The sequence below is a fragment of the Heliangelus exortis genome, chromosome 18 (genome assembly GCF_036169615.1).
Source record: "Heliangelus exortis chromosome 18, bHelExo1.hap1, whole genome shotgun sequence".
Classification (NCBI taxonomy): Eukaryota; Metazoa; Chordata; class Aves; order Apodiformes; family Trochilidae; genus Heliangelus; species Heliangelus exortis.
In genome coordinates, this window is record NC_092439.1 from 6,754,200 (window position 1) to 6,781,641 (window position 27,442).

At 36.8% G+C, this 27,442-nt stretch overlaps 1 protein-coding gene across 4 annotated transcripts in view; it reads left to right on the plus strand.

The window, feature by feature from the left end:
- The window catches only part of QSER1 (glutamine and serine rich 1), a 38,928-nt gene extending 19,617 nt beyond the window's left edge, over nucleotides 1-19,311 (plus strand). For 3 of the 4 annotated variants that reach the window (XM_071761796.1, XM_071761798.1, XM_071761799.1), the window contains 10 exons: nucleotides 509-4,210; nucleotides 5,996-6,285; nucleotides 7,779-7,895; nucleotides 8,576-8,709; nucleotides 9,788-9,999; nucleotides 11,052-11,189; nucleotides 11,974-12,071; nucleotides 13,256-13,408; nucleotides 14,650-14,745; nucleotides 15,183-19,311. In XM_071761796.1, the coding sequence (XP_071617897.1) occupies nucleotides 509-4,210; nucleotides 5,996-6,285; nucleotides 7,779-7,895; nucleotides 8,576-8,709; nucleotides 9,788-9,999; nucleotides 11,052-11,189; nucleotides 11,974-12,071; nucleotides 13,256-13,408; nucleotides 14,650-14,745; nucleotides 15,183-15,323 (5,081 nt within the window). In that variant the 3' untranslated portion in view covers nucleotides 15,324-19,311. The remainder of the gene's footprint in view (nucleotides 1-508; nucleotides 4,211-5,995; nucleotides 6,286-7,778; nucleotides 7,896-8,575; nucleotides 8,710-9,787; nucleotides 10,000-11,051; nucleotides 11,190-11,973; nucleotides 12,072-13,255; nucleotides 13,409-14,649; nucleotides 14,746-15,182) is intronic. The other variant, XM_071761797.1, reaches the window with a different exon arrangement.
- Nucleotides 19,312-27,442: the final 8,131 nt, after the last annotated feature.

The following is a 27,442-nucleotide window of genomic DNA, read 5'->3' on the forward strand; positions in this document are numbered from 1 at the left end:
GACTCCAGTGTTTAAATTTAGAAGGTATAAATCATATTTATTCTTTAAATTGAAAGTCAAATCTCTCCTTTAAGAAATATCTCACAAAGAGTGTAGACTATTAGCTATTTCACTATAAGCTTTAAAATGTTGAACATTAAGTTATAAAAGTAACTATATAGCATAGTATAAATATAGGAGATGAGATTACTCCTTTAACTGTGTATGTATAAAAACTGCTATGGTGTAATTTTTCCTTTTTACTCCTTATTAAAGGTGTCCAGGCATTTTCATCAGTTGACTTCTACTATGAACTTCTTTTAAAACTGAACTAAAACTTAATAAAGACCCTTCAGTTCCAAAGCAGAATTAATCTTGTACAATTTTTTCCTCCACAATTTACATTTTAAGGACATAAAGATCTTACAATTAAATGAGTTGTAGAAACGCAGAGTGTTGTAACTTGTAAATCTCCCTTATGCTCTTTTTCCCTTCTTGTTTTGTTTTTGTTTTTTGCTTTTTGTCCCAGGTATGCATTCCTCAGCAGCCACGGAACTGTTTGTTACTGGAGCTTTGCCAACATCTGGAACATTTCCACCAACATCTGCTTTATCAGCATATCAGCATCCCAACACCTTCAGCAGTAGAAACTTTGCTACTACCCCTTCTCTTAGTCTTCAAGATAATACTTTCAGTGCTACATCAAATGGTCTCTTAACTACCCATGACCCTTTACTACAGATTAAAACATCACAAGGCACCGTTCCAACTGCCTTGACATTTGAGCGCCTAGGCAGTTCTGTTTTAAGTACCAGTGTACCACCTCAATCATCAACATATCGTTCTGCTCAAGAATCTGCACCCCATCTTTTGCAACCTCAATTTAGTTTGTTGCCCTCAACCCTAGGAGGAGCTCAGCAGGTTTCTCAGGCATACAGCACATCTGTCTTTACTGGTTCCACTGCTTCTATTGATAGAGCACTTCAGCGAGAATGTAGTGTTATTAAACACCATCAGCGGCCTTCAAGTACTCAGTCTGTTCAGGCTCAAATGACTGTTTCACAGCATTCCTTACACAGCTATTTAACAAGTACAAGTGGAGTTAATTTTCAGGATACATCTAGGCACTCGACATTATCCTGTAGTCCAGTTGGAGATGTTACTCAGGTGAGCAATGGAGGACCACAGCAGAAGACTTCTCAAGTCACAGTGGAACTTGCTCAGTCGTACACATCTGCAATTCCATCTCCTGGTTTTCCATCTTCTACAGCAAAAGTGAAAAACTGTTCCACAAAGCAGCCTCCAAGGTCAACGAAAACCCCCAAGCCCCAAAATGTAGCTCCCACTGTGCAGACACAAAGCTATGCCAAAACTGCACAAAACCAGAGTTCTGTCATTACGGGCCAAGCACAGATTTATTCTACAGCACAGCTCCCGAGCCTCTTGTCAGTCAGCCAGTCCCAAAACTATGTTTCATCCCAGGCTCAAAATGTGCCACCTGTCAGTCACTCACAGGATTTCTCATCCACCAAGGTTGAGAAGCTACCCTCACTGTATAAAACATTGACTTTTTCTGGGCAATCACAAACTGTTACTTCTGATAGTCAAACTCTAAGTTACTCCTCAGAGGAACAGGTATTGACTTCAGTTCCAAGTGAGAACTACTCTGGGCAGACAAGAGAACTTGCTTCAGTCAGCCAGTCTCAGAGCTATTCTTCTAGTCACTCTCAGGGTTTATCTCCAGTTAGCCAATCCCAAGTTAGTTTTTCATCTCAATCACAAGTTCTCTCAGCTGTTAGTCCTTCAGAAAGCTATTCTTCAGGGCAGTCTTTAACATTAACATCGCCTTCTCTTTCCTTCAATGCCTCTCCTCAGATACAAAATCTTCCAGCCTCCAGTCCTAATCAGAGCTACATTTCTTTACATTCTTCTCAGAACTCTCAGTCACAAGACTCCTCCTCTCCACAGTCTCAGAAGTTTTTGCCATCTGTCCAGTCTGCTCCTTTTGCATCCCCAGCTCATGCACAGACACTGCAGAACAACAGACCTTCCTCAGAAACAAAGTCATATGTTAAAAGGAAGTCTGACTCTAATTTGTATGCCTCATCAAAACAAGAGGAGGAATTATCAATGCAGAATATGCAGGCATTGCAACAGCAAGCTACTCTTGAATCTTCCACTCAAAGGCTAACTGATGAGGAAATCAATGTTCAGGATGCATCCTATAGGGTCTCAAAAGCAGATGACAGATACTCTCAAAGTGTAATCAGAAGTAACTCTCGCCTTGAAGATCAAGTTGTTGGACTGACTCTTCAAGGAACAAAAAAAGATGAAAGAATGGTTAATTCTGTGGAACAGCTTTCCCGACATATTGGCCATATCACTAACCTAAGCCATGATATAGAAAAGACAGCTGATTTAATGCAGACAACACAAGTAACTGTGAGTGCTAAAGAACTAAACCAGCAACATTCCCTTATGCATAAGGTACATGAAAGTAAAGCTCAAGAACAGCAAGGCCAAGTCATTAGTACACCACCACAGGTTCAGCCTCATGCTTTAAGACATGGTCATCAGCTGTGTTTGCCCAGTGCACAGGTACTTCTGGAATCAGCTTGTGACTTGCAGATTCTTCATCAGTCAATACTGCAGTCAGGTTTAGGACAAGTGAAGGTATCACCACAAGTGCAAAGAATACAGAGTCCTCAGCAGGTGACACATCCATTCCTTCAGATGGATGGTCATGTTATTCAAAGTAATGGGGGACATTCTCAGCAACAGCTTCATACACAGAATTCAGAAGTAATGAAAATGGACATTTCTGAACCCTCAAAACCACTACAGCAACATTTGACAACAAAAGATCATTTTACTCAGGCAAATCAACACGATTCAAAGAATCAGTTTGTTTCTCTTAGTTCAATATGTTTTCCAGAATCTATACTTCTCAGCGATGACAGGAATATCTTATCCAATGTAGATGATATCTTAGCAGCAACAGCAGCAGCCTGTGGAGTGACACCATCTGACTTTGCCAAATCAGCTTCTAATGAAGAGGAAATCCAGTCTGTTGAAAATAGTGAGGATTCTAAACCACAGTTCCGATCAATGGATGTAAGACATGTGTCTTCTGGTTTCAGTGCCTCACCTACTGTAGTTGGAAAGCCAGCAAGCATAAGTAATATTTCTCTGAATGGAGGCCAAATTACTATAAATCTTACACCAGTGTCAACAATGCAGACAAAGACTGTGAACCTTGATCAGCACCACATTGAAACATCTGATCAAAATGTACCAACAAGGATAACCTCTCCCAACCTTGGCCCTGGTCAAGACGAGCAAGAACAAGGGTCTGCTCCAGTTAAGAAACAATCTAGCATCAATCATGAATCTGAAGAAGATAATGATGCTACTGCTGATGGTACACTGAATGCAAGAGACACAGAATTTGTTTCAAGCAGTAAGAGTCTAAGTGAAGAAAGTGTTGCTTCAGAGAATGATTTTAGTATGGGTGGTGATGATGGTACAGTATCAGGTAACCAGTCAAAGGGTTTATTGCAGCCACTATCTGTGTCCCAAAGTGCAGATGGAACCATTAGAACTGAAGAGGAATGCCAAGATTTAACTCAAGGGAACCTTCAGAAGAAAAAAAGCAAAGGAAAAAGCCAAAACAAAAATGTTGCAGAAGATGACAGTGCAATTCAGAAACAGGTAAGAAGAAGTGGACAGTGTAAACGTCAAAATTCAAGAGGAAATGACTCCTGTTTGACGTATTCCTCTCCTGTTTCTGAAAGTTACGATACTTACCAGCATCAGGAAAGAATGAGACAAAAAATTAAAGAAGTTGAAGAAAAACAGCCTGAAGTCAAAACAGGATTTATTGCATCTTTTTTAGACTTCCTAAAGTCTGGGCCTAGGCAACAGTTTTCAGCTCCAACTGTACGAATGCCTAACAGGACTAGGAGACCCGTTACCCAGGTAGTTCGTGCCCCTTGCCTACAGTCCTCTGCAAAGCCTCAGACAGCAGCAGCAGCAGCACCTGTAGCTGGTGAAGTTAGTGGAGAAAGTCCAACCAAAAAAGTTGATGAAGAACTTAAGAAAAATTTAGAATCATTGCCTTCATTTTCTTCTGATGAAGATGATTCTGTAGGGGGTAACCATGATCTTCAGAAGAGCATCTCTACTGCATTGTCAGCCCTGGATGATACATCTGACAGAAAGAATAAATCAGGTAAAATAATGACTAAAAGTGTGTATCTTGAAGGAGATTTCTGTAGCTGATGAGAAAAAAAAAAAAAAAAAGAGTAATTGTGGCTATCTTCAGGTAAAGGCATTGATTGGTTTTGGTTTTAGAGTTTTGTTCAAAAATTGTGTTGGCTGTGAACTAAACTAGTGCTTTTCACAATTAAGAAAATGAGTAGATAAACTTTTTCGTGCTACTGAAGCAGGACTCTTCTAATGGCAAAATGTTATTTTTGCCCTGAATTGGAGTAATTTGTCTGTTCTCTCTTCTCTGGCTTAGAATGCTAAATATGATATTCATTTGCAAACCTCAACAAATTGTCATGTCAGAGGTTTAAAATCTTAGTTTTAAAAAATTCTAGTGAGAGAACATATTAATAATTGCCAACAAGCAGAGGTTATGTCCTTCCTACGTAGAGTTTAACATGATCTTTTTGTCATAATAGAGTTGCACAGGTTCTTTATGAAAACAGTTTTTTCATTTGTAAACTGAGCACTGGTCTGGGTGTCATTGGACTTTGATTTCAGCCATATTAATCAAGATTGTTGTAGCTCCATCATGATACATTGCTAAAAAAAGGACAAAATCTGTGAAGGGTTATTTTGGTAGGCAGTGGCAAGCAGCACTGATCACACACTTCAGTTTCACTTGTGTTACATCTGTGCTGTGCATGACATTGTCAGTGTTAATAGCTTTTATCTCATGCTGCTTTGTTATGAAGTATTCACTGAACAAAGAAATATGCCAAATTTGCAACAATGTGATATAATATATCCAGAATAACTTATTTCATGGCTCAGCAATCTTACTGACTTGATTTCATTAATCTTCACATACCAGATATATGCTTTTGTATCAAATAGTTCATTTGGATCACTTTCGCTAAATATCTGTCATATTATCTTTGTATTTTTTCAAGTGAAAAAATCAATAAGGAAAAGTAATTGTAACAAAACTGTAAAATGGTTACCTTCTCAAGTGTAAAGCCAGTTGTTTAAGTGATATTAGTAATGTTAAAGCTAATATAACTTGCTATCTTTTAGATCAGCAAGTCTGTTAAAAACTAACGTACAAAAGAGTCTAAAGTAATATCTAAAAATATTCTAATATTTTTCAGGTGAGAAAGAATAATAATTTTGAAAGGTGGGCGTTTCCTTTGGCTCTGGGGCATAGAGGAGAAGAATGATGTTCTTTCTCTTTGTTTTGATCAACAGTTTTCATTGCTTATCTCTGTTAATACTAAAAATTAGGATATTGCCAAAGTTTTAATCTGGAACTTCCAGTTATATTGTTGCAAGATATAAATGATAAATGTCTAAGCTGTCATACAGCAAATATTCATTTCTTGTGCATTTATCTTTCCTTAATCCAAGTTTTAAAAAGACTTCATGTAGCAGATTGGAAACAAGATTCAGTGTTGTAAACTTTCCTATTGTATTTGCTTAGGCATACAAAGTACAGCCCTATTTCCTGCTGATCATATGTGTAACTATCATATTGTTTTCTAAAGCATTCATCTTTGTTATTTCTAGATACTAACAGATGCAGCAGTTTAATACAAACAGATGTATACTAGGTACAATATTTTGGATTTTTTCAAGGTTTGTTTGTGGCCACATGTGATGCTATATTTTAACTCCTAAACCAGGGATTTTTCCTAGAGTATTTGTTTTTATTAATTATTTTAATAGAAAAGAAGAAAAATAAATCCAGTTCAATTTTTATGTTGCTAATCCTTGATAATTTGACTAAAATTTGGATTTTTTTCTTAAGAAGCTGAAAAAGTGGCAGTTGTTACTGCTGCTGCCTCTACTGCTGCCATAAAACAGGAATCTCCACAGACAGCTGCTTCTGTAGTCAATGTGCAGGAGAAAGTGAATCCAGCTGACCCCTTAAAAGTAGCTCAACAGGATCCTGTGACTTCAGACCAATTGGCAAAAATACAGACAACTGTTGCAATAGAAGGATGTACTGATGAGGAGAATACGGACAGTGGAGGAGAGGGCATGTATAGAGAACGTGATGAATTTGTAGTGAAGATTGAAGACATAGAGGCACTAAAGGTAATTCAAATATTTGCTGTGACAAAGAATAAAAAAATAGCAGTCATTCCTGCATATGAATTTACCCTCAACAAACTACCAAAAGGGAAAAGGCTGCAGATTAGTTTTCTGGTTTTATTCTAATATTCCATGTCTGCTGTCAAGATGCCTTAAAGGTGTCTTTCCAGTGTGGGTTATGAACATGTTTTGTATGTACATGACCCACTTTATACTACATACATAATACAGGTTTCTTTTTTCTGTTGTTTCAAGTTTTGTTGTTGTTTTGGGCTCTGTGTGTGGGTTTTTTTAATGACAGTAAGCTTTCAAGTGTAAGGTATTGATGAAATGACTTCTGGGCTTTTGAAAAAGATCTTGGAGTTGTCTTTTTCTCTTTTTTGAAGAGGCTCTGTTTCCTGTTCCAACAAGAAATGGCTTCCAGAAGGAACCACTACAGATCTTCACAGGAGTATATAGGAATGTTCTTTGTCATCTTTGATTTCTTGTTTTGTTTTGCTTTTGTTGCTTCTCCATTTTGAGTTCTTCTGCATGTTTACATTCCCTTTTGTTGTTATCATTGCCAAGAATATTCTTGCCATTAATTATTAGTAGTTTTGGTTACTTGTCTATGTATTTATCCTGTTGAGCTTAAGTTTAAGTTAATTCATGTATCTTTGTTACATGAGACTGATATTACCAGTTGTAAAATATTCCTTTGTCACTACAAAATTGACTACGTTTAGTTATGAAATATTTTGGATTCTAAGCTCTGTGGTGTTTATTTCTTTCATTATTTAAACAGTCATGAAAAAAACAAACAACTGGCAGTACTTGATTGTATGTTGTCCAAAAAGAGGGGTTTTGAGTAAGTAGTTTGTGTGAAGGATTTGTAGAAAATCCTTATTAAAACTAAAAATTACAAATTTGTTTCTGACATAATTAATTTCTCAAACTACATGAAAAAGGAGATCAACTCAAACTCATTTTTGTTGCAGTGAAGTTGAACTGAAAGTGTAAATTCTGTTCACTAATTTGTTCAGACCTATCCTCACATTACTACAAGCATCATGCTGTAATGTACCTGGGCTTCTGCTACAGAATCTCTAGGGACCTACAAAGTTTTTGCTACTTAATGCGATTCTTATTTTTGTTTAAAAATACTTAATAGATCAAAAGAATAAAAAGCTGTAAAGATGTTTTACATTGTACATTGTTTTAAAAAGTAGCTCTGTGGCTCAGTTGTATGTTACACTGGTTAAGACATAACACCACAGGGAGAACTGGCTGGCACAACTTCATCACTGTGAAAGAAAAATTTGTAGATCACATTCTAGTTGCTACAGTTCACGACACTGTCTTGATGGAAATGACTTATAATGCCTATGGATTTGGAATTTTTAATTACTTATCTCCATTTTACCCCAGGGTAACTTGCTTAAAAAACACAGTGCTCAAACAAACTCTGAGAAGAAAAGTAAACACCCTTTTTAGCAAATAATTTAATTTTCCTACAGGTTGCTTTGCAAACAGGAAAAGAGCCTCCAGCTATCTGGAAAGTACAGAAGGCTTTATTGCAAAAGTTTGTTCCTGAAGTGCGAGATGGACAGAGAGAGTTTGCTGCAACTAACAGTGTGAGTCTTTGTTCTCTATGAAGTTTCATGGGAACTGGTTTCCTTAATGAAAGTCTAGGAAACAAAATAAAATGTGATTCTGACATAGATTCTTAGCAAGCATAGAATGACAGAATCATTGAATCATCATTGTTAGAAAGGACCTTCATAGTGTCCAACCATCAATCCTTGGGGAAAGGAAAAAGAAAAGCTTCTTGTTTCTTTTACTCTAAATTTATCTCTAGATGTATTTATGGACAGATGCTTTGCTTTCCAGCATTAGTTATTTGGTACCATTCAAGCTGTGTAAAGGAACAAGTTTTCAAAACCATAATAAAGTCAGTGGAAACAGAAGTGTGAACCAACTGCTTTCCACAATGGGAAGGATACAGATAGGATACAATTTCAACAGGCAGACCTTTGCCAGGCAGATAATGCTTTTCAGATAACACATGGAGAAGATTAGGAGAAAATGAAGCCTAAAGTACCTCTTGCCTTATTTTCCTACTTTTAATATTGTGTGGCAATCCATTGGAGAATTTATCTTAAATTATAAATGCTTGTAGGATTGCTTATCTTTGTATGTAAACAGGTTGCTTTTAAACTAACTTTTTTCCTTTGCTATTTAAATTTTTAATTGTCAAGTGTTTTTGTTTAAGTAAAATCATTTAGTTTGTGTATTAACTAAATTTTTTTTTTAGTATCTTGGATATTTTGGGGACGCAAAAACGAAATACAAACGAGTGTATGTGAAGTTCATTGAAAATTCAAATAAAAAGGAATACGTCAGAGTATGTTCAAAAAAACCACGAAGCAAGCCTGTACAGTCAGCAAGGTACTTTAATGCCATCAGTTAATTTTATAAAATAATCACAGTTTTCCTAAAACTAGCAAGGATTTTGATGCTCTCTCTTTCTTGGGCTACAGGAGATCGTTCGAGGACTTGCTCTGCCAGTGTTCAGAAACAAACCTGTCTTTTAGCCAAAGCATGATCATGACTAACTTGTATCCATATGTTCTCCTCTCAGTACATTTTCTGGCTTTTATTTCTGTCTTTCCATGGTGGTTTTTGCTGCATGATGGATTTCTGGAGAGCAGTCAGGTTCCACTTCTGTCTTTGTTTCACTAAGCTGGATTAATCAAGGTCTTTCAGCTTCCTCATCTAAGGCAGACTTTTCATTCTTCTAGTATATATTGTCTCCATCCATCTTGGTTTGCAATCTTCATCACCTTCATAGGTGACTCATGTTTTCTCAGTGTTCCAGAAGATACTGCTTCTACTACGTATTTCCCTGCTTTCCCAGTTGGACAAAATAATCTTGCCTGGCACTTCCCAGGAGTGTATTCCCTGCCATGGTCTCAAAAATGTAGTCCTATTAAAGTCATATTAGTCCTAAAGTACATAACTTTGTATTTACAATATTAAGTTTCCTGTTTCTTTTCCTGTTTTGAGTGGTGGGAAGAGAAAGAAGAATTGTCTCATTTTTTTATTCCAGTCCTGAGGATCTTGCATTTCTCCTGTCTTTGTATGACTATAGCATTCCACATTCACTTTATCAGTGAATCTCATTCATTATTAGTATTTGTTCAAGTCTGCCAAGTCTTGATTTTTTTTGCATTAAATAATACATTTTAATATTTGCTGTAATCTCTGAAAGATCATAAGTTCTACTAACATTGGGCAATTTAAACTTTCTCTGTCTGTTACATAGATATAAAATGGGAATACTTCTTAATCATAGGTAGTTGTAGTATAGTATGTACAACATAATTCCTAGTTATATGTGGCAATTAAAGAAGTCTGTATAATCTGTGGGGAATATATTCTGGTTATATAAGACTGCAACTATTTAAACAATGGCAAAACTTGTGTGGTAATTATTTTCATAAATATAATCTTCATGATATTGCAGGCCTACTCATTGCAAACCCAGTAGTAGCAACAATAAAACCCCTGATCCACCAACACCAAAACCAACAGCGACAAAAGTCTCTTCTGTGAAACCCAAAGCTAAACAGCCAAAGGTAAAGGCTGAACCACCACCAAAGAAAAGGAAAAAGTGGAAAGAAGAATTTTCATCTTCCCAGTCTGATTCTTCACCTGAGGCCCAGAGTGATGAGGATGGTGAGTGACAATTATTGTTAGCATCTAGGCCTACTCGAACTTCACTGAAAATAGATAAAAACAGATAGCTGATAAAAACATGTTGCTCAGTCTCTCAAACTTTTCTTTACTACTAGCCTCAGAAAAAAATTATAAAATCTGACAGTGCCATGCAAAATCAATTGCTTAAACATTTTTACGTGTTGCTTGTGTATGAGTAAATGTGTGCAACTGAAGTTACTGCAAATGTAGTTTATCAGATAAATATGGTTCTAGTACTTGCTTTCTAAGACAAGTAAAATTGCAGAAGGAGCTGATTTGATTTTCGAATACATTTCAAGAATTGAATTCTTCATTAATTTTCCATTGCAATGCCATGCCATGCCTAAAATAACATTCCTGCAATGCCTGTCTGCATGCATATGTGGGCAGAATTCAGATGTTACTGTTTTGTTTTCAAAATCCAAGGAGAAAAAGCAGTTTATTTTTTGACTGCTTCATTGCTTGTCTAACTGCCAGCTGTTTGAACGCAGCCTGCTGAGAGGTTTGCTCTGAAGACATTCATAACAAATACAGAAGTGTACTATGATTATGGAAATTGGCTGTGCTATCAGATATACAGTGCATTTTGCAGGCTTTTTGTTGATTTCCTGCATGTTTGAAATGAAGCTCTGTAGTACCCATGTTTTGTATTGCTGCATTTCCAAAGCGTTTTGGCCTCAGTCACTTCAGCTATTAGGGTTGGTGTAATAGAACAGTGCCTCTGCTGAAGTCAACACCTTTAAATAGTAATCTCTAAAATGTCATAATCTAAGTGCTGATTATGTTACAAGTAAGTGTATGTGTTTCTACAAAAAGTTTTTTCTACCATTTGTACTAGCTTTTATATTTTTGCCTCGTTTTGGCATGTAAGTAGTAATTTTGAGTATTATTTCTGATGATATTGAGGTTTAATCTCTTGGGTTACCAGTAGAGGTCACCAGTGCTTTAAGAAAGACTTCAGTTTTGAATAACAAATATTTGTAGGATACTGAAAGGAAAAAAAAATACATTGTATTCTGATTAATTTTCAGAGCTTGTGCCTTCGGCTCCCCTTGTTACTCGCTTTTTGAACACAAGAGCTATGAAGGAAACTTTTAAGAGCTACATGGAGTTGCTTGTTAGCATTGCTTTGGATCCAGACACAATGCAAGCCTTGGAAAAGAGCAATGGTACAGCATGTTTAACATTTGTACGTTTTTATTAGATTGCAAAATTAGTAATTAGTAAGGCAACTGTACTTTTTAAAAACAAAGCCCACTGAACTTGTAGCTACATACCCACATCTGAAGAACACGTAGCATAAATTACTTATGTTGTGTGCATATATGTATACAGATGTATATTTGCACTATCTCTTTGAATAATCAAAGTAATTTGGAAAAGCTGTTTTGTCTTCTCTGTTACATTAAATCTGTGTTGTGAATGTCAGAATTGAGCTCTTTGTTCCTGCTATTATTATTGTCTTTTGAAGTCTTAGGAAACATTTTCTTCAGATTAGTCTTTCAAGTGTGTGTTTACTTTCCTGTGAAAAAATTTCTGTATTTTGGTGAAAAACCCTTATAAGTAGTTCCGATTCTTGGTACTGGTTGTGCATCAGTGCATGCTTACCTCAAGGTTTCATACCTATGCATTATGTCAATAGTCTCCCTAAAAGCAGAGGACTCAACTTTATAAATAAATGGCTCCATACTGAGCTGTAAATGTTCATTCGTTGCCACACACCTACATTCAAATTTAAAAAAAATTGTCTCCAAGATTTGCATTCTATTTTGCTCCATCTTCGTTTTTTCCTTTTAACAAGGAAAAGTTGGAGAAGGAGCAGAATTGCAGTCAGTGATTAAACTGCATAATATCTAGACCAGTTTAACAGGCTGATCCAAACCCAGTATAGATCGAATAGGAGTCTCATTACTGTCTTGACCAACTGCTATGATTGTTTTATGTGTATTTTAGATGAGCTACTTTTACCTCATATGAGAAAAATAGATGGTATGCTGAATGACAATAGGAAACGGCTGCTTTCCAAATTACGCTTGGATCATGCTTTCAAGGTATTCTCATTTAAATTCTACAATTTTAAAAGTAATGCTATAAGTGAGTAATTTAAAGCCTACCGTGCAGCCATAATTTAAAACCTGAAAGGCGACAGAGGTGAGTATGGATTTGAAAGAGATGCTATAAATTCAGTGCTAGCATGTGGCATTTGGAGAACATTTTGTGGTGGAAGATGATCCCTTGTTTTAGGGATGAGATCATCACTAAGCAGTGAAACAACTTTAATTCACAGGATTCTTGAACTTTTTTATTGTTAGTTATGCTGTTTTCCCAATAGCTGTATTAACCCTCAATTTTTGGTTTGCTTTCATAGTAAGAGTTTTGTGTTAATAGCTATGTCTTACCAGCTTCTTTTAGACCTATGCAGACAGAGCAGATAGGCCACATTAAGGTAGGATATGAATTTGTAGAGTTTGTAGAATTCTGGTTACATTCACAGTACACACAAAATGAGAAAAAGCTTTTTTTTCCCCACAGTTTAAAGGAGAAATACATAACACGATCTTCTGTAATACTGCCATGTAATTACAGTTGCTTATTCTGTTGAGGTTCATAATTCATATAATAGCTTTGCTGTGTGTTCATTTAAAAGTATATTATGTTTCACATCTAAAATCAGCTTAAGCCTCTATTTCACAGTGTGATCTGTAAAACATTAATGGGGTTACGGATGTAAGGAAGGGGTCTGCTTTTGATGTAAACTGTGAGATAAAAAGCCTTTTATGTTTGCATTCTGGTATGAAAGTACCAACTTTTTCCATCCTCGGGTCAATATTTTGGGTAAATGTGAAATGGTTGTTTGTCATCATGAGTGTGTTGATTATTAAAATGTGTTTGCTATTTAAGATTCAGGTTAATCTGATGATAAATACAGGAAAGCCTGCCTCTCTTGATTCTTGGGTAGGAATGGAATGAAAGAATCACAGATGATAATCTGAAATACAATCAAAGGGTCTTCTAATCTTGAAAAATTGTAGTAGTCTAGAACAGGTAGCTATGGTTTTCAAACTGTTGTTGCTCGATCTGATAACTATCAGGTCTGTGTGGAAAAATAAATTGCTACATGACAGGCTGCACTCTTAACTTTTCAAAGAAAAATGGCCAGTTTATCAGCACTCTGGGTGCCTGGCCATGCTTGAATTTTTTGTAATCCTTTTTTCTGTATATGCTTTGTTTGAAGAATGCTTTGGAAAACTTTCCTGAACTGACAGTGATCACTCGGGATTCTAAGACAAAAAGTGGAGGAACGTCTGTGTCTAAGATCAAAATGAATGGTAAAGCTTACAACAAAAAAACACTGAGGGCTTCTAAATCGGCCACTAAATTAGCACAGGTGAGTTCAGCAGGTTTATTGCTGCTACCATCTGACTTCTGATATGATAATCACATTTATATAAAATACTGTTCTATGTTTTAGGTTTTTTTGAGATTTATCAAAACATAAAATCATTGGTTAGTGAGATGTTTTTCCTGTAACAAGAGAATTCTAAAAATAACATTTCAGCAGTATATTAAATTGTTGTTTTAACTCATTTGTGAAACTTAGTTGTATTCCAGTAAGCAGATAAAATACAAGAAATAATTTCATAATCATTCCCCTTATTTAAGTTCAATGTTTAGACCCAAATACAGGAAGCTGTCTGTAGCAACTACTCCAGAGTGCAGGAGGATGAAGCAGTAGGGTGCTGTTCCTTAATGCAGGGAAGGGAGAGGTGAGCTCTGCTCTTGCTGTGCTTCTCACTCCTGCTGGAGCCTGCTCTGCTTCTGGCACCACCAAAGCAAGGACTGAACCTCAGACCCAGTTTCTGCATAGCAGTCAGCCTCCTGGACTGTTGCTGAAGCAGCAACCTGTTGCCTTCAACACTGCAGTTGTAGTAAAATCACCGTGTAGCTCGTAATGGTAACAGCTTCTTAAACTTGCTGCAAAATCTCTAAAGTAAATGATATAATTTTTTCTAGCCAAAAAATGAAAAAGAAAAAGGAAAAAAAAACCCACAACTAAAAAACAACTTTAAAAAAGTATTGTGGTAAAGCTTGAAATTTACACATTGTTTATTTACATAGTATTCCTAGGGAACACTATAACTAGAGTTTGGTATGTACTGACTCAACTAGGCTTCCCTCCCAGCAGTAAATAGTGGCCAGACAAATGAACTGTAAATACAGCCCACACTCTTGACAGAATAACATAAGTATAGAATCAGGTCTTCTGAAGAACAATCTATATGCTTTTTTGCAATTATACCCAACAATCTTGTAGAAACTCAGTTAAGCTTTGGTAATTCTTGCAGTAATTCTTGAGACAGGTGGTGTCTACTGCTTTACACTTGAAATGTATTCAGGAGGACTCAGTGTTCTTAAACCTAGTTTTGATAAAACAACTTGGTAGGAGAAATGGAAATAGGAGATAATTGTGGTGTAATGTGAATTACAGTGCATGAAAATGCTTCAATTATTTGAATGAAGTACTCCATTTCTGAATTGTTGAAAACAAAATGTTTCCATAAGAAAAGCCTTTTGTACTCTGCCAGGGAAAATAACATGAATTTATGTAAAATAATGTTCCTTTTGCAGGAGTTTACGGTTGATCCAGAAAAAATACAGTTGTATTCTTTGTATCACTCACTCCATCATTACAAATATCACATATATCTAACATGTAAAGAAGAGGTAAGTTTTCTCTTTGACATACTTTTACATCTATTGAGGGAATTGAGTCCACCTAGAGGGACTGTTCTCTTCTTGCTAAATCATTGTGGATTATGCCTCCTATTTTAATTAATTCTTTATGGCAATGAAAAGGATATGCTGAGCACGTATATTGCTCCTAATGGGCACTGCTGCCCAGAATGTTCAGATGTATGAGGCTTACATGGTCGTGTGAAGTCAGTTTCCCTCAGGTTAGGTAGGAATTCCTCACTTATCCAAAATAAGCAAAACATATTTTACTGGTGTGTGCAACTTGTCAGATCTAGAAGATACCTTTTGTCTGAATATGAATGCAGAATATAATAAACATGAAAATTTGGAAATGCTGGCAACCTATCATGTATATGCATATGCATTTTATTCCCTCTTCCCCTTCCTTGTGTTTTTTTTTTAAATAGATTTCTTCTGTTCAGAAGAAGAGTGCAGATCTAGGGCAGGAAGAGATTGTGCAGCTGTGCATGAAAAATATGAAATGGGTGGAAGATCTTTTTGAAAAATTTGGTGAACTTTTGAATCGTGTCCAGCAGAAATGCTCGTAACAAAACTGTATCCCAAATCTCACATTTTTATACAGCACTAACCTGATGGAACAGAAAGCTCAGAGAAAGGCTCTGATTTCTTTTACAATGCCAGACTGCGTTCTTGTTCATAGCCATTTTTATTTCTCTTTATGGAACTTTGTGCCTTGGCTCTTGCTGAGGAAAAGTGATGCTGCCAAGGAAATCAGTCCTTTGGAGGTGGAACTAAACGTAAACCTAACCATATTTTTAACCTGAAGAATTATTTTCTATTTTATAGACTATTGGATAACTTAGTTTTATTTTCAGAATTGTTTTTGACAAATGATAAAGCATGCACTACATATACTTTTTTTTTTATTGCTACAGAGATAACAACACTTAAAATACTACAGATTTTTCCATCCCTGACTAAACGACAGAAAAGTCAGTGTTGGAGTGAACTAATTTTTACATGTCTGGCCACCAAATTTTGAGTTTTGTACATTTTCTGAACAGAGCCGGAGAGACATCAGTTTCTGCATCCATATATTGTCATCATAAAATCCAGAAACGTCACTATGCTTTATGGACTCCTTTTACTATTGTCATGTTCAGGAAACTGAACATGGAGTTGGTGCAATCTTATGACTGCTTTTTGTGTCAAATTATATTGTAATGAAAGACAATGACCCTAACTATTTTCCTTGTTTTGAAGAAAAAAAATATTTTCCTTTATACTGTGTTTTTTTTTTCTTTTGGAAAAAAAAATTCAATTGTACATTTTATCTCACTAATAGTTGTATTTTTCACAGAGAAAATATTGTGGTTAAAATTGTTTCATGTATCTTTGTAATACACTTTCCATTGTTTTCAGTAAATCCTATTCATTTATATGTTGATTTCATATTGTAAACTATATATCTTGAGGTAACCCTTTTGTTTATACAGGTTTGCTTCAGTGTTAACCAGAATAATGCATACTAGACTAGTTTTGCTTTAAGTGTAGTTGTGTTAGACACTGCAGTTATTTTCTGATACGTGAAAATAAATTTCTTACTAAACTAGCACTTGATTAACTGAGAGTTTAAATGAAGAGCTACTACACTTTGTTTGTCAACAAAGATTGATGATTGAATAGACTATATGCAGTGTTAAACACAGCTTACATAATTGTTTGTAGAACTGGCAGTTGCAGAGCTGTTCTCTTTTTGGTGCCTTTCAAGTCTTCAGACATTTTTGTAGCTTTTTCCCTCCAGTTTGTTAACAGTAGTGCCACTAGTCACACTCAGACAATGAATGTAATGGGCTCAAATCAGGAGAACATTTTCTTTTTATTTGCCAACAGAATGCCTTACTGAGTCATTCAGAATATGATATGAACTCTACTGGCGTCCTAAAAAAAAAAAATCATGTTGGTCTTTTTTCAGATAATATAGGAAAAAAATTCACTCCTTTATCCTTTCACTGCCACTTAGTGCCTTAATTTCAGCCAAGAAAGCAGGGTTCACTATCCATTGGCCAAATGAAATAAAGTTCATTGCCATGTGACCTTTTTTCCCGTTATCTGTTTTGATCCTATTTAGTTGTTAAATATTCATTAGACTTTAGAACTATAAAGAGTTTAATGAATAGATGTGAAAATGAAATTATTTGATCATGAGTAATCAAATAGAGGTTTGAATATTAAAGTATGTATGGAATTTTAGCAGATTAGTTTTAGAACCTTGTAGGATGTTTACCATATTTCCAAAGCTTTTCATCTTTTAAAAGCAATAATTCTCCTTTAGAATTTGTATGCAGACTACAGTGAACAGGAACAGATATGTGCCCTTGCCTTTTTTAAAGCCTCTTCATACTGATTTTGCTTTAAAAAGGAAGGTCACCATTATGTTAATAGATGTGTTGTGCTACTGCTGTGTCTACTATAATCAAGGAGAGCAAGATGGGGTTTGGTTTAGGAAAAATGTACAGATTGTTGGAGCAATCATGAACCTAATTCATTTTCACAGTGAAAAGAAGGGTATGCACAGGGTTGAAGAGTTGCTGTTGTTACAGTCGTACTGCTTGAATTTGGTAGGAGCTCGAGTTTCCACGGTGAAACCAAACAGCAACATTACCAACATTAATAACAATCAGCTAAAATTATTTTAATGTAAATATGCACACTGGAGATGTAGTAGAGATGTGCCTGGTATACTCTTTAATTGATAGTGCAGATTCCCAAATTTACGTAGTGTATTCCCTTATTGGTGGGGGTGTTTGGCAGTGTGTGTAGATTCATGAGTTGTTTACTTGCCCAGGCAGAGTTCTGTCTTCACATTGTAGTGACATGCACAGCACAATCTGGGAGTTCCTAATCTGTAGTTTTATTATTAGAGTGCAGGCTGAAGGAACAGTAATATTGGCTCCTGGATGGTATAGTGAAGAACTCATCAGGCTTTGTGTCTCACATATCCTTTCCTAATATGACTACGAAGCAACTAATTAAAAGAGGTATCTCTGCTTTCTAAATTAGTTCTATACTGCTACTGTAGACTTACTCTAGATTTTTGAATCTAGAAATAGCTTAAGGAAGCTACTTGTTTTAAACGAAGTCTGTAGAAGCTTGAAAAAAGAAATGAGGCTTTTGGAGTAGTTTGTACCTATTTAAAAGGAAAGTAATTTTAGCAACAACCATTTAAAAAACCCAAACAACAAAAAACTGGCCAGGATGCTCTGCACTGCCATAGAAGGTAACCTGGCTTATTTTTGGCTGTTTTATTCCCAAGGCTGGTTAAATAAGCACTGTGCCTATAAAAGACAGGAAAAACCTGTCTTGAGTAAAAGTAACTACCAGACTATTAAAGATAATATAATGGAGCTTCCGTCTTTGTCTTGGGCTGCAAAAATAATAGCTGATTATTTTAATTTACCAAATTAAAATAAGTAAAACCACGGAATTCTGAAGTGTGTTGAGGGATCGTAAATCAAGATAAAGCTTTGTTAGTGGGATTGAAGAGATTTTTTTATACTGAAGCAAACTTAGAAAAAAAAGTCAATGTACAAATTACTTTTTTGCACAAATGGTTTGCTTTGTTCTGTTGCATTTTAGATAATTAATTCTGCACCCACACCTCAATCTTTTTTTTTCTTTTCTTGAAGTAACGATGAGTTCTTCATCCCTTAACATCTGACAGTGGAAACAGCACTCATTTGACTGTGTGAAAAGATGCACTAAGAAGGAACAAAACCCTCCTTAGACTATGAATTAGCAGAACAGAAGTTAACCTAATTGCATGATTAATTATTTGGGTTTTAATTCTGCTATTTTTTCATATATTATGGCATCCCTGTGTACATTAGGTTTGTTTTTATTGAAATACAATATTTCTCTTAAAGACAGGTCTTCTTTAAGATGCTACTTCCAAAGTTTTGCTAGCAAAAAATCAAGAGACAAAATTGGATTGAAAAACTATTTCTGAAAATGGCTAAGGACTTTAGGGTCTTCAAAGTTCTGTGACATGTATCGTATTCATATATTGTCAAAATTAAATACTACTTTTTAAAAAGTGAAATTTTACAGGCTGTCTTCCAAGTAAATGATTTCCATAGGGAAATATATTTTAAATGTTATTTAAATATTTACTACTATTTAAAACAATTTTAAAACAGAAAAGCTAAAAATATGGTCACAAAATGTCAAGTGTGTCATCAACCATTTCTTCTTTTGTTGCCAACACTTGACATTTGGTCTCTCTTACCCTGTTACATATCTGTGCACTACACAATGCACGTTCTGCCATATTTTATTGTTTATGCTAATAACAACATGGCATTGTTAATAAATGCATGTTTTTCTGTGTGTCTCTGCTACATATGGCAAAAAATGAAGCTAGGGCTAGGTAAGAGACACTTAATGCTTTTATTAGTCCAGATTTTCAGGTGGTCCGTAATACAATGTATGGAAATGTGAAAAAGGACGGGTTTGTACCATTCATGATGTTATTAACTAAACCCATTAAAGTGACAACACTTTTTAAAAAAACAACTTACAATGCTTAGTGATTTATTATTAAAATACTAAGTCTTGAGAAGTTAGATTGTTGGGGAAAAAATGGCAATTTAGAATACATTTTCTGATCTCTCTATGAAGAAATACAGTTCTAGGGTGGGTTGCTTTGGGTTTTTCTATTGCATGGATTGAGCATGGGTTTCTTAGTTTTTTTTTTCTTTTTGCATTGAAAAGTTCTAAATGTTCTGAATTAATTTTCACAATGTATCTCCCAGGTCTTAAGCTGATGTGATAAGTAAGGAGCCAGACAATTGGGGTGAGAGAGAGACTGCTCTGAATTATGTGGGTTTTAGCTATAGTATTTTGTTTAGTTCTCTTTCTTGCTAAAATATCATCTCTGTGTATCTGTGGGAAGAAATGGTGCTGTAGAAGGTTTCAGTTTGGGAGTTTTGTTGGCTTTTTTATTTTTTCCCTGCATCAGTGAAGTATTCTAGATGTTCTTACAAGTATTTTTCACAGACACAGAGGTCCAAAGTCACATGTGGATAATGGCCATGATATGTTGTAGGCCTTCTGAGCCCTTGCTGGCAGAAAAAAGGTGAATCTAAAGGCTGGAATATTTTATGTAATGGTGCTGTGTATAAGAACTGCTTGCCAAACCAAGGTGAGTGTAAATGATACATCTGTCTTTAGAGTTGATTGTTATTGTGTCAAAAACCCACACTTTTGGAAATGTGTAGGCACAGAGTATGTCTCATTGCAGTGTGAAGGCTCATGCTTATGATACTGCTTTCCAGATACAGGTTATAATTTTATTAAGGGTGTTTTTTCTTAAAGAAAAAAAAAAGGCAAGAAGCGAAGCGTATGCAGCTTTCTGAAGAGCAGCAGCCTTAGTATCTGCAGTTTGTTGGTAAGTATATTAGGCAGTCAAAATAACTTGTTCTGCATTTGCCTCTCCTATAAAAAACCTAACAATTCTTTATTTCATTTTTAGAAACTAAAGAACAGAAAACAGTTTTACAGTTCTTTTTATTTGAACTCTTTTAAGAACACAGCAATAAATAGGGAGAACAACCTGTTTATAAAGGAGAAAAATAAAGGGTGAGTCAGAGAAAATGGCAAACAAAGAGTACAGCCCTGCAAATGTTTATCTTATTTGTCCTGGGTATGTCTTACATTTCTGCTTTTAAAAGTTCCACTGGGATATTTCTTTTGTGTGCATGTGTGTTTAGTTTTGGTTGGGACTAAACTGCTGCTATTTAATCAGTCCACCTGGTTGGACTTCCTTGATACAGATGAAGATGTGTATGGTAAGCATACCCTGAAGCAGCCTTAGAAGAGGGGCATTCAAGAAAGAGCAGATTAGTGAGAGTAGGATTAACATGAAAATGTGTGATTAATGATGCTAGCAGTAAACTAAAATTTCCACCTAGTATACAGTTAATTTATGAACTTCAAAATACTGTCAGAATACTCTTAACTAGTGGAACAAGCTGAGCAGTTAACTATCAATCATATAGTTTGTGTAAGAGCTTAAAAATGTTATGTAAAAACTGTGTTTGTGGCATCATCCTCTCCTTTTTAGCAGTGGTGGCTGCTAATGTGATTTGCCTGTGCATTATTCATGTATCCCATCTTTTTGCTCTGGCAGCAGAAGAGGAATGATACAATAATTGAATAAAAGCTGAAGCATCAGTGTTTTATGTGTTTAGGTGAAACTGGTAACTCATTCAAAGCTCTGGGAGAGTAAGGATTTAATGCAGCTTTAGTGGTTTATGGAACCTCTCAAGACTTTTTTCTTTTGTTGGTCAGTACACAGAAATTTCTATCCCTACAGCTTTGGTAACAGAAGACAGTAAATGAATGCTTTTTATTTGCTTCAGTGCAAGGTCCAGCAACTTTGTATAAATAGCCAGGGAGGTAGTTAGGCCAGAGTCAATGAACTTTGCACTAAAGGAGTTGAAAAGAAAGATTGTGTGTTCTGTGAGAATCCAAGTGTTGCAATACTGGAACCATATTGTTGGAAAGAGAAGAAAAAAAGGTAGTAAGAAGTACTTGGCTGAAGATTTTTACTTTTTTTTTTTTTTTTTTTTTTTTTAATGTGAACTCTGCATCTTCTCTTTGAGTCTTAGTGGGTTAGCAAGGCTCTCTGCTTCCAGGGGCATTTTACCTAAACTGTGGGCCTGGCAAAACGTGGCATAATTGAGTTTAATGGCCCCAGCACATTGTACAGTAATATAAAAAGTGAATTATAGGTTCCTGCTTGTAATGTGCATAAACAATAAACCTGATTGTTCTAGAACACAGGCCTTACATTCAGCATAAATTAAAATTGGTATGTAGCTGTTTCCCAAAGAAGTGAAAACAAGTCACTGCTCAGAAAATCCAGGAGTTATCACTTTTTCCGCCTTTATTTGTCAACTCCTTCTGTCCCATCCAGCTGGCCTCTCACTCTGGGAGTAGGGATGTGAAACTTGTCCCTGCTAGGTCAGTGTTAGTACCTCACCACACTTCAGCTGGAAATCAGTGCTCATTCAGCTGGACCTCCCCTAACTCTCCACGACTGTGTAAACTGGTGGAGCTGCTCCCATAGTTCTTTGTGAATTTACCTAAAGCCACTTTCAGTAGTAACATGTGAGTGTGTTTGGTTTTGTGTTGCAATATGTGGGAGTTCACATTTAGTGACTGCAGCTCACGTGACAGTGGTGACTCCCAGCTGGGCAGATGGCAATATTTCCATTATTTCTCTCTGGTTGCATTTGCTCCTTCTGGCTGGACAGGTTTCTGGTGTGTAGATGGTGGTGTGTCTTTAGTACTCTGTGAGGAGTTTTTATCCAAACAGTGTTGCTAGGATCATGCTGTCCTGTGCATATTTAGGCATGCTGTTATCAGTCCCTGGTTATAACACATAATTCTTGAAACTCTCAACTTCCATAAGAGGAAAAGTTGAAAATTTCGTTTAGACAAAATTCCTTAGTATAATTAAGACTGAGAAGCAGTCCCTATGGTTTTGGTGACATTGCTATTAGTCTTTGCCCCCCATACACTTCCTTAGAGTCAGCTGTCTCAAGTAATTCTGGCTCTGGGTTGCTCCCTTTCCAGCCTGTGTGTGGATTCTTCCTCAGAGTGCAGCGTGCTCTGCCAGAGGTCACTGTGCACCAGCTCAGGCTCAGCCTGTCTCCTCCCTGCCCTTCATTTGCCATTCCCCTGCTTGACTTTGTCCCACAGTCACATTGGTATTCCAGCCCAGGAATGGAAGGATTGCACCCCTGAACAATGCGCCCTTTGTCGATTCAGTCATCCAAAAACGTCTGTCCTGGGAACTTGTTTATTGTTCCAATCTCTTCAGAAATGCAAGGGTGGAATCCTTACAGATTTCACATCAGTATAAAATGCTGGATTTTGTGCTTTGGGAGTAAATCATACCCTTGCCCAAGCAAGAGTGCAAGTAGCCTCTTCACGATGGAGCAAATATTGGCATCAAGAGGTGAATGGGTGGCAGGATGGCATCACTGCTTCCTACAGCACCTACTGCTGTATGACCTTCATAATTCAAATGTAGATGGGAAATGGGGAATAAGCAGAGTGAATTTGTGAATAACCTGCTCTGCATCATAAGGGAGGGTTTCAGTCCTCCAACCCTTGGAGTTCAGCCCCAAGCAAGCCTCTGATATTCTTTTGTACAAATAGCAGAATGTGATAAGTAATAAGGCAGATTCACTGTGGGAGTTCTTTCAGCCTCCTTTGTATCTGTTTATTGTATCAAATAGCTTTTTGCAATAAAATATTGCACGAGTAGCTGTTAATTTTCTTAAATCTGAGATTAATAAAGGTTGAAAAGAAAGGTTTCTGACTTTTTTAGGACAGTTTCAGTATTTTAAAAACCCTCACATTTGACTTTCTCTCTTCATGCAATGAACTGGGGGAGATTTGGTAATGTTATGATAACTATGAGTTAAAAAACAGAAATTTATGTAACTGAAGCTGTTGATTTTCCCTTACGTGAGTATGTGACAGTGAACCATATGTTAAAATTTCATTTGTCTCATTATTTGTGAATGGAACGGAGCAACATTTCAAGGGTTACTTTTTAAAATGTTCTCTTTTCATCAACTTCAGCACTGCAATGAATACAGGCATTGTAGATATTTAAGTGGGGAAAAAACAAAAGAGTAACTGTTCTAAATAACTGGAATGTTTTTCTGAATTTTTATGGTAATTATTAATTGCTATGCTTTTTCAGAAACAGACATGAAGGTTGGGTTCAGGAGATCCTTGCGATTATACCAATGAAGTTGTATGTATATATAAATTTAAGCTGTGTTGACAGACACTTAATCTTTAAGGCTTATATTGTTATGGGATGACATTTGAAATCTAAAGAAAAATGTTTAGAGGTATAAGAGAGGCTTCTGTAGTCTGATGTTTGCATTTGAAATGTTAACCCTTAAGAAAAGTGGGATCTAAATTCATTTGAAAATAAGAAAGTAGATAGTATTCTTCTGCAAGAATGCCCCTTTATTTCAAAGTATTTTAGGTGACAAACCAATTTTTTTTCTGTTTTTGGCACATAAATGTGGATAAAAATGGGAACATAAAACATTTCCTGGGTTCAGAACATTTTATTTTCCATGTTTGATGTCAGAACATTTTATTTTCCATGTTTGATGTCCTTTCAGTTTCTGTACAAATGCTGAAATTGAAACAGCCTTTTTCCTGTGTTTCTTTCAAGAATACATAACATTTCCGAGTCAGTTAACTAAGGGCTGATCTGCCGTAGGTAAAACAGCAGCATCCCATATTTCTATTGCATGCTTTCATCTTTTCCAGGCAACTTTTGTGTTTCCAGTGTCATTACACTGGAAGACTAATCACAGAGTCTTGTATTCAGTTATGTTTCATTTCTTTGTTCCCAGAATACATGGAAGTTACAGGCACTCTGACTACTGGTTGGCTGCCCAGCTGCCAAGTTCACTACGGAAAAAGCGAAACAGCACTTTACTTAAAGGTATTCATCAGTTTCTCACTCTGTGATGAGATGAGTTTCCATTTTGCCTTCTCTCTCCCCTTAAGCAGAGAAGATCATAATGTGGTTCTTTATCCTTTATCATTATCTTTATCCTCAAGCAAACTGTTAGTTGCCAGAGCTAACCAGATCCTGAGCAGCAGACATGCCTGAAATTGTGGCGGTTGAATTTGAATATTCCATTTCCTCTGCATGCTTCTAATTAAACCCTGCAGTTCTTATATGAGACTCGCCAAAATTGTTGGAAACTTAAGTCTGTAAATTCTTCAAAACTCTCTTGATCGTGTTGTAGTTGGCAGAGGCATTTCTAGATGGCCTGAAAATAAATCAAAATAGATTCTTCTTTTGCTTTTCCTCACTATAAAAGTCTTTTAAAGAGTTTCAAGTCATTTGACACAACTATAAATTCAGACCTAGCTGGCATAATACATTTTAGTCACCATACCTAGGTCATAAACTGTTCTGTGCAACTACATATAACATTATTAGAAAATCAATGGTAAAGCTTTCCATTAACAAACTTCCTTTGCTGGTGCTGTTTATAATCTCACTTGCAGACCTATACCCTACAAAGCAGTTTTTTTATATATCTGCCTACAGGAGCACCTGTCTTTGTACTTAGTCCTGTGTTTTTCAGTGGAACTGCTTTTGGAGCAGGGTTACTGTTCCACATGTACTTAGGAATGCCACTAAATTGGTCCTAAGTGATTTGGCAAGTGAATTACATTAATCAGGTTGTTGTAACTGGCATTCTCTTGTGCATCCTCTGTTCAGCTTTACAGAGAGTAATTTGGGGAAGCCATTGTGGAAGGGGAAGCCAAATAAAAAAGGTTGCACTTTGATCCTGAGATCTCTGCATTATAGTTTAAGGAATTATACCAGTGCATCACTGCCTGAATGAGACTGCAGTCTTTAAAATTACTATATACAGTATAAATTGTGTACATATTAATAATTATGTAAAAGTATATCTGCATTTTATTTTATATATATATATATATAGTATAAAGCATTTTATAATAACGTTACTGGAAGAATTACTAGAAGGTGTATAGCATTTTTTTACACTCTTTGATACCAGATTCTATTTGACAGCAGGTGGCTGTTACAGCTGCAATCTGCCTATAGAGTTATGGTTGTGATCACTGTGGGGAAATATGCAGGCAAAGGCAGAAATCTAGGGTAGACTGCTGATCACCTAGTCATAAAATGCACGGATAAAAAGCTTATAACCTGCTAAATTAGCAGCTCGTGGGCATTATACGTGGTTCACTCTCTTCCCCGCAAGCAGTATTTGAACAAATATTCCTCTCGTATAATATGTAATGTTCTCATTAACTGATTGCTACACCTCTTGTCTGAAAATGTTTGTAGATCTAAGTTATATCAAGATTGTGCTGAACCACTGCAGAATGATTGCGTAAATTTATTTCAGAACTATGCAAAAATAAGTAATTTTTTAAAAGTTAAAATTAACTCAGGCATTAACTGATTTGCAGTTAATATATTATGCAATGCATCAGAAAAAGTCTAGCATCAAATTATTACACATGTAAGGAGTAATAAAATATCATGGATATCCCCATTTACCCCATGCATTACGTATTTTTTAAAATGTCTTCCCCAAGAAAGAAATCTCTGTTTGTCTCTTCCTGTTGTTGAAAACCAATATGAACTCTTATTTTATAAGGCTAGCATTTTGCTACACTTTGAATAGATTCCTTTTTCTCTGGGCTTAAGACCAGACACTTAAGACTTCTTGTTAGGTTTTTTTCAGATGAAGAACTTCTACCCTTTGAGCTCCATTATTACTTTACTGCTGTTGGGGAACATGAAGAAATGTTTGTCTGCCTTCAATTTGTGATATCTAGTTCCCTGAATCCCATTTTTCACATGCTAAAATTTGTTCACTCATTTGTACAGTATGAAAAACCAGTGTTCTACCTTTAAGTGTGACAAATAAAGATAAAAGGATGACTTGAACTTCACCTGCACTTTACACCTTCTTGCACGGAACTTGCAAATGGGCTAAAGTTTCACAGAGGGCTGGTTGTTTTTTGGTTGTTTTCTTTTGGAAAACTACCATCAAAAGTTTAATAATCTGGAGACTTAAAATGAAATTTTGTATCTCTTTTAGTATCTATACTATTCGGTCTTTAATGTGCATTATATGTGCTGGAGTTTGTGTGTCATGGATATAAATCTGGCTTTGTGTCTGCTCCTCTTGCAGTCAGTCAAAAACATGAATTTTATTTTGAATTTTTGTGTTTGTGATTATATGCTGTCACCAAGTAGGCATCATCAAAATATTCCCTACTTTGTAGAAAACCATGTTGGATCTCTCAGCTGTTTCCTGCAGACAGAAAACTTTTATTACTCTGGAAATGAATTCATTATTTCATTCCAATTAAATTGCCTATTGCTTGGGCAAACAGCTCATGGGGAGGGAATCCCAGGGAATGTCACCCATGTGTGGCTGTGCAAGCCGTGCCTCCTGGTAGCGAGCAAGGATACAGATCAGTTGTTTATCCAGGGGGAGGCCTGTTCTCAGGGTTAGCTCAGAGCAGGAGGACTGACCGCTTTTGTTTTAAAATTACCCAGGAGATGAAGGGGCAAAGGTGCGTTCTGTGCTCTGGCTGCGCACGGCGGTGCTGGCAGCGCGGGGCCCGGGCTGCGGGAGGCAGAGGGGAGGGAGGAGCCCTGCTGGCTGGGGTCAGGCAGCACCCTCTCACACCAGAACCGCCAAGCGGGTCACCGGGCTGTTTGCTGCATTTTCCCCCCTTTTCGCCGGTGACAGTCACCGTTCATGGATCCTGCTGCCCTTCGCATTCACAGTAGCGCGATCTCGTAAACCCGGCCACCCGCGGGTCAGGCTGCGCCCGGTTGGCGGGGGTGCCGGGACACCGCTCTGGGGCGGGGTGTCTAGAGGGGCTTTCGCAAGCCCTGGGAGTGCGGGCGCCCAATGTCCCCACAGTGTCCCCTCAGTGTCCTCCCCCCTCCCCGCGCTGTCCGCTCCGCGCTCGGCTCCCCGGAGGCGCCCGTGGCAGCCCCGCACCGGCACGCGCACAGCCCCGCAGCGGCTGCCGCCGCGCACGCCCCGCCCCCCGGGCCCGAGGACAGCCAATAGGAGCGAGCACGAGC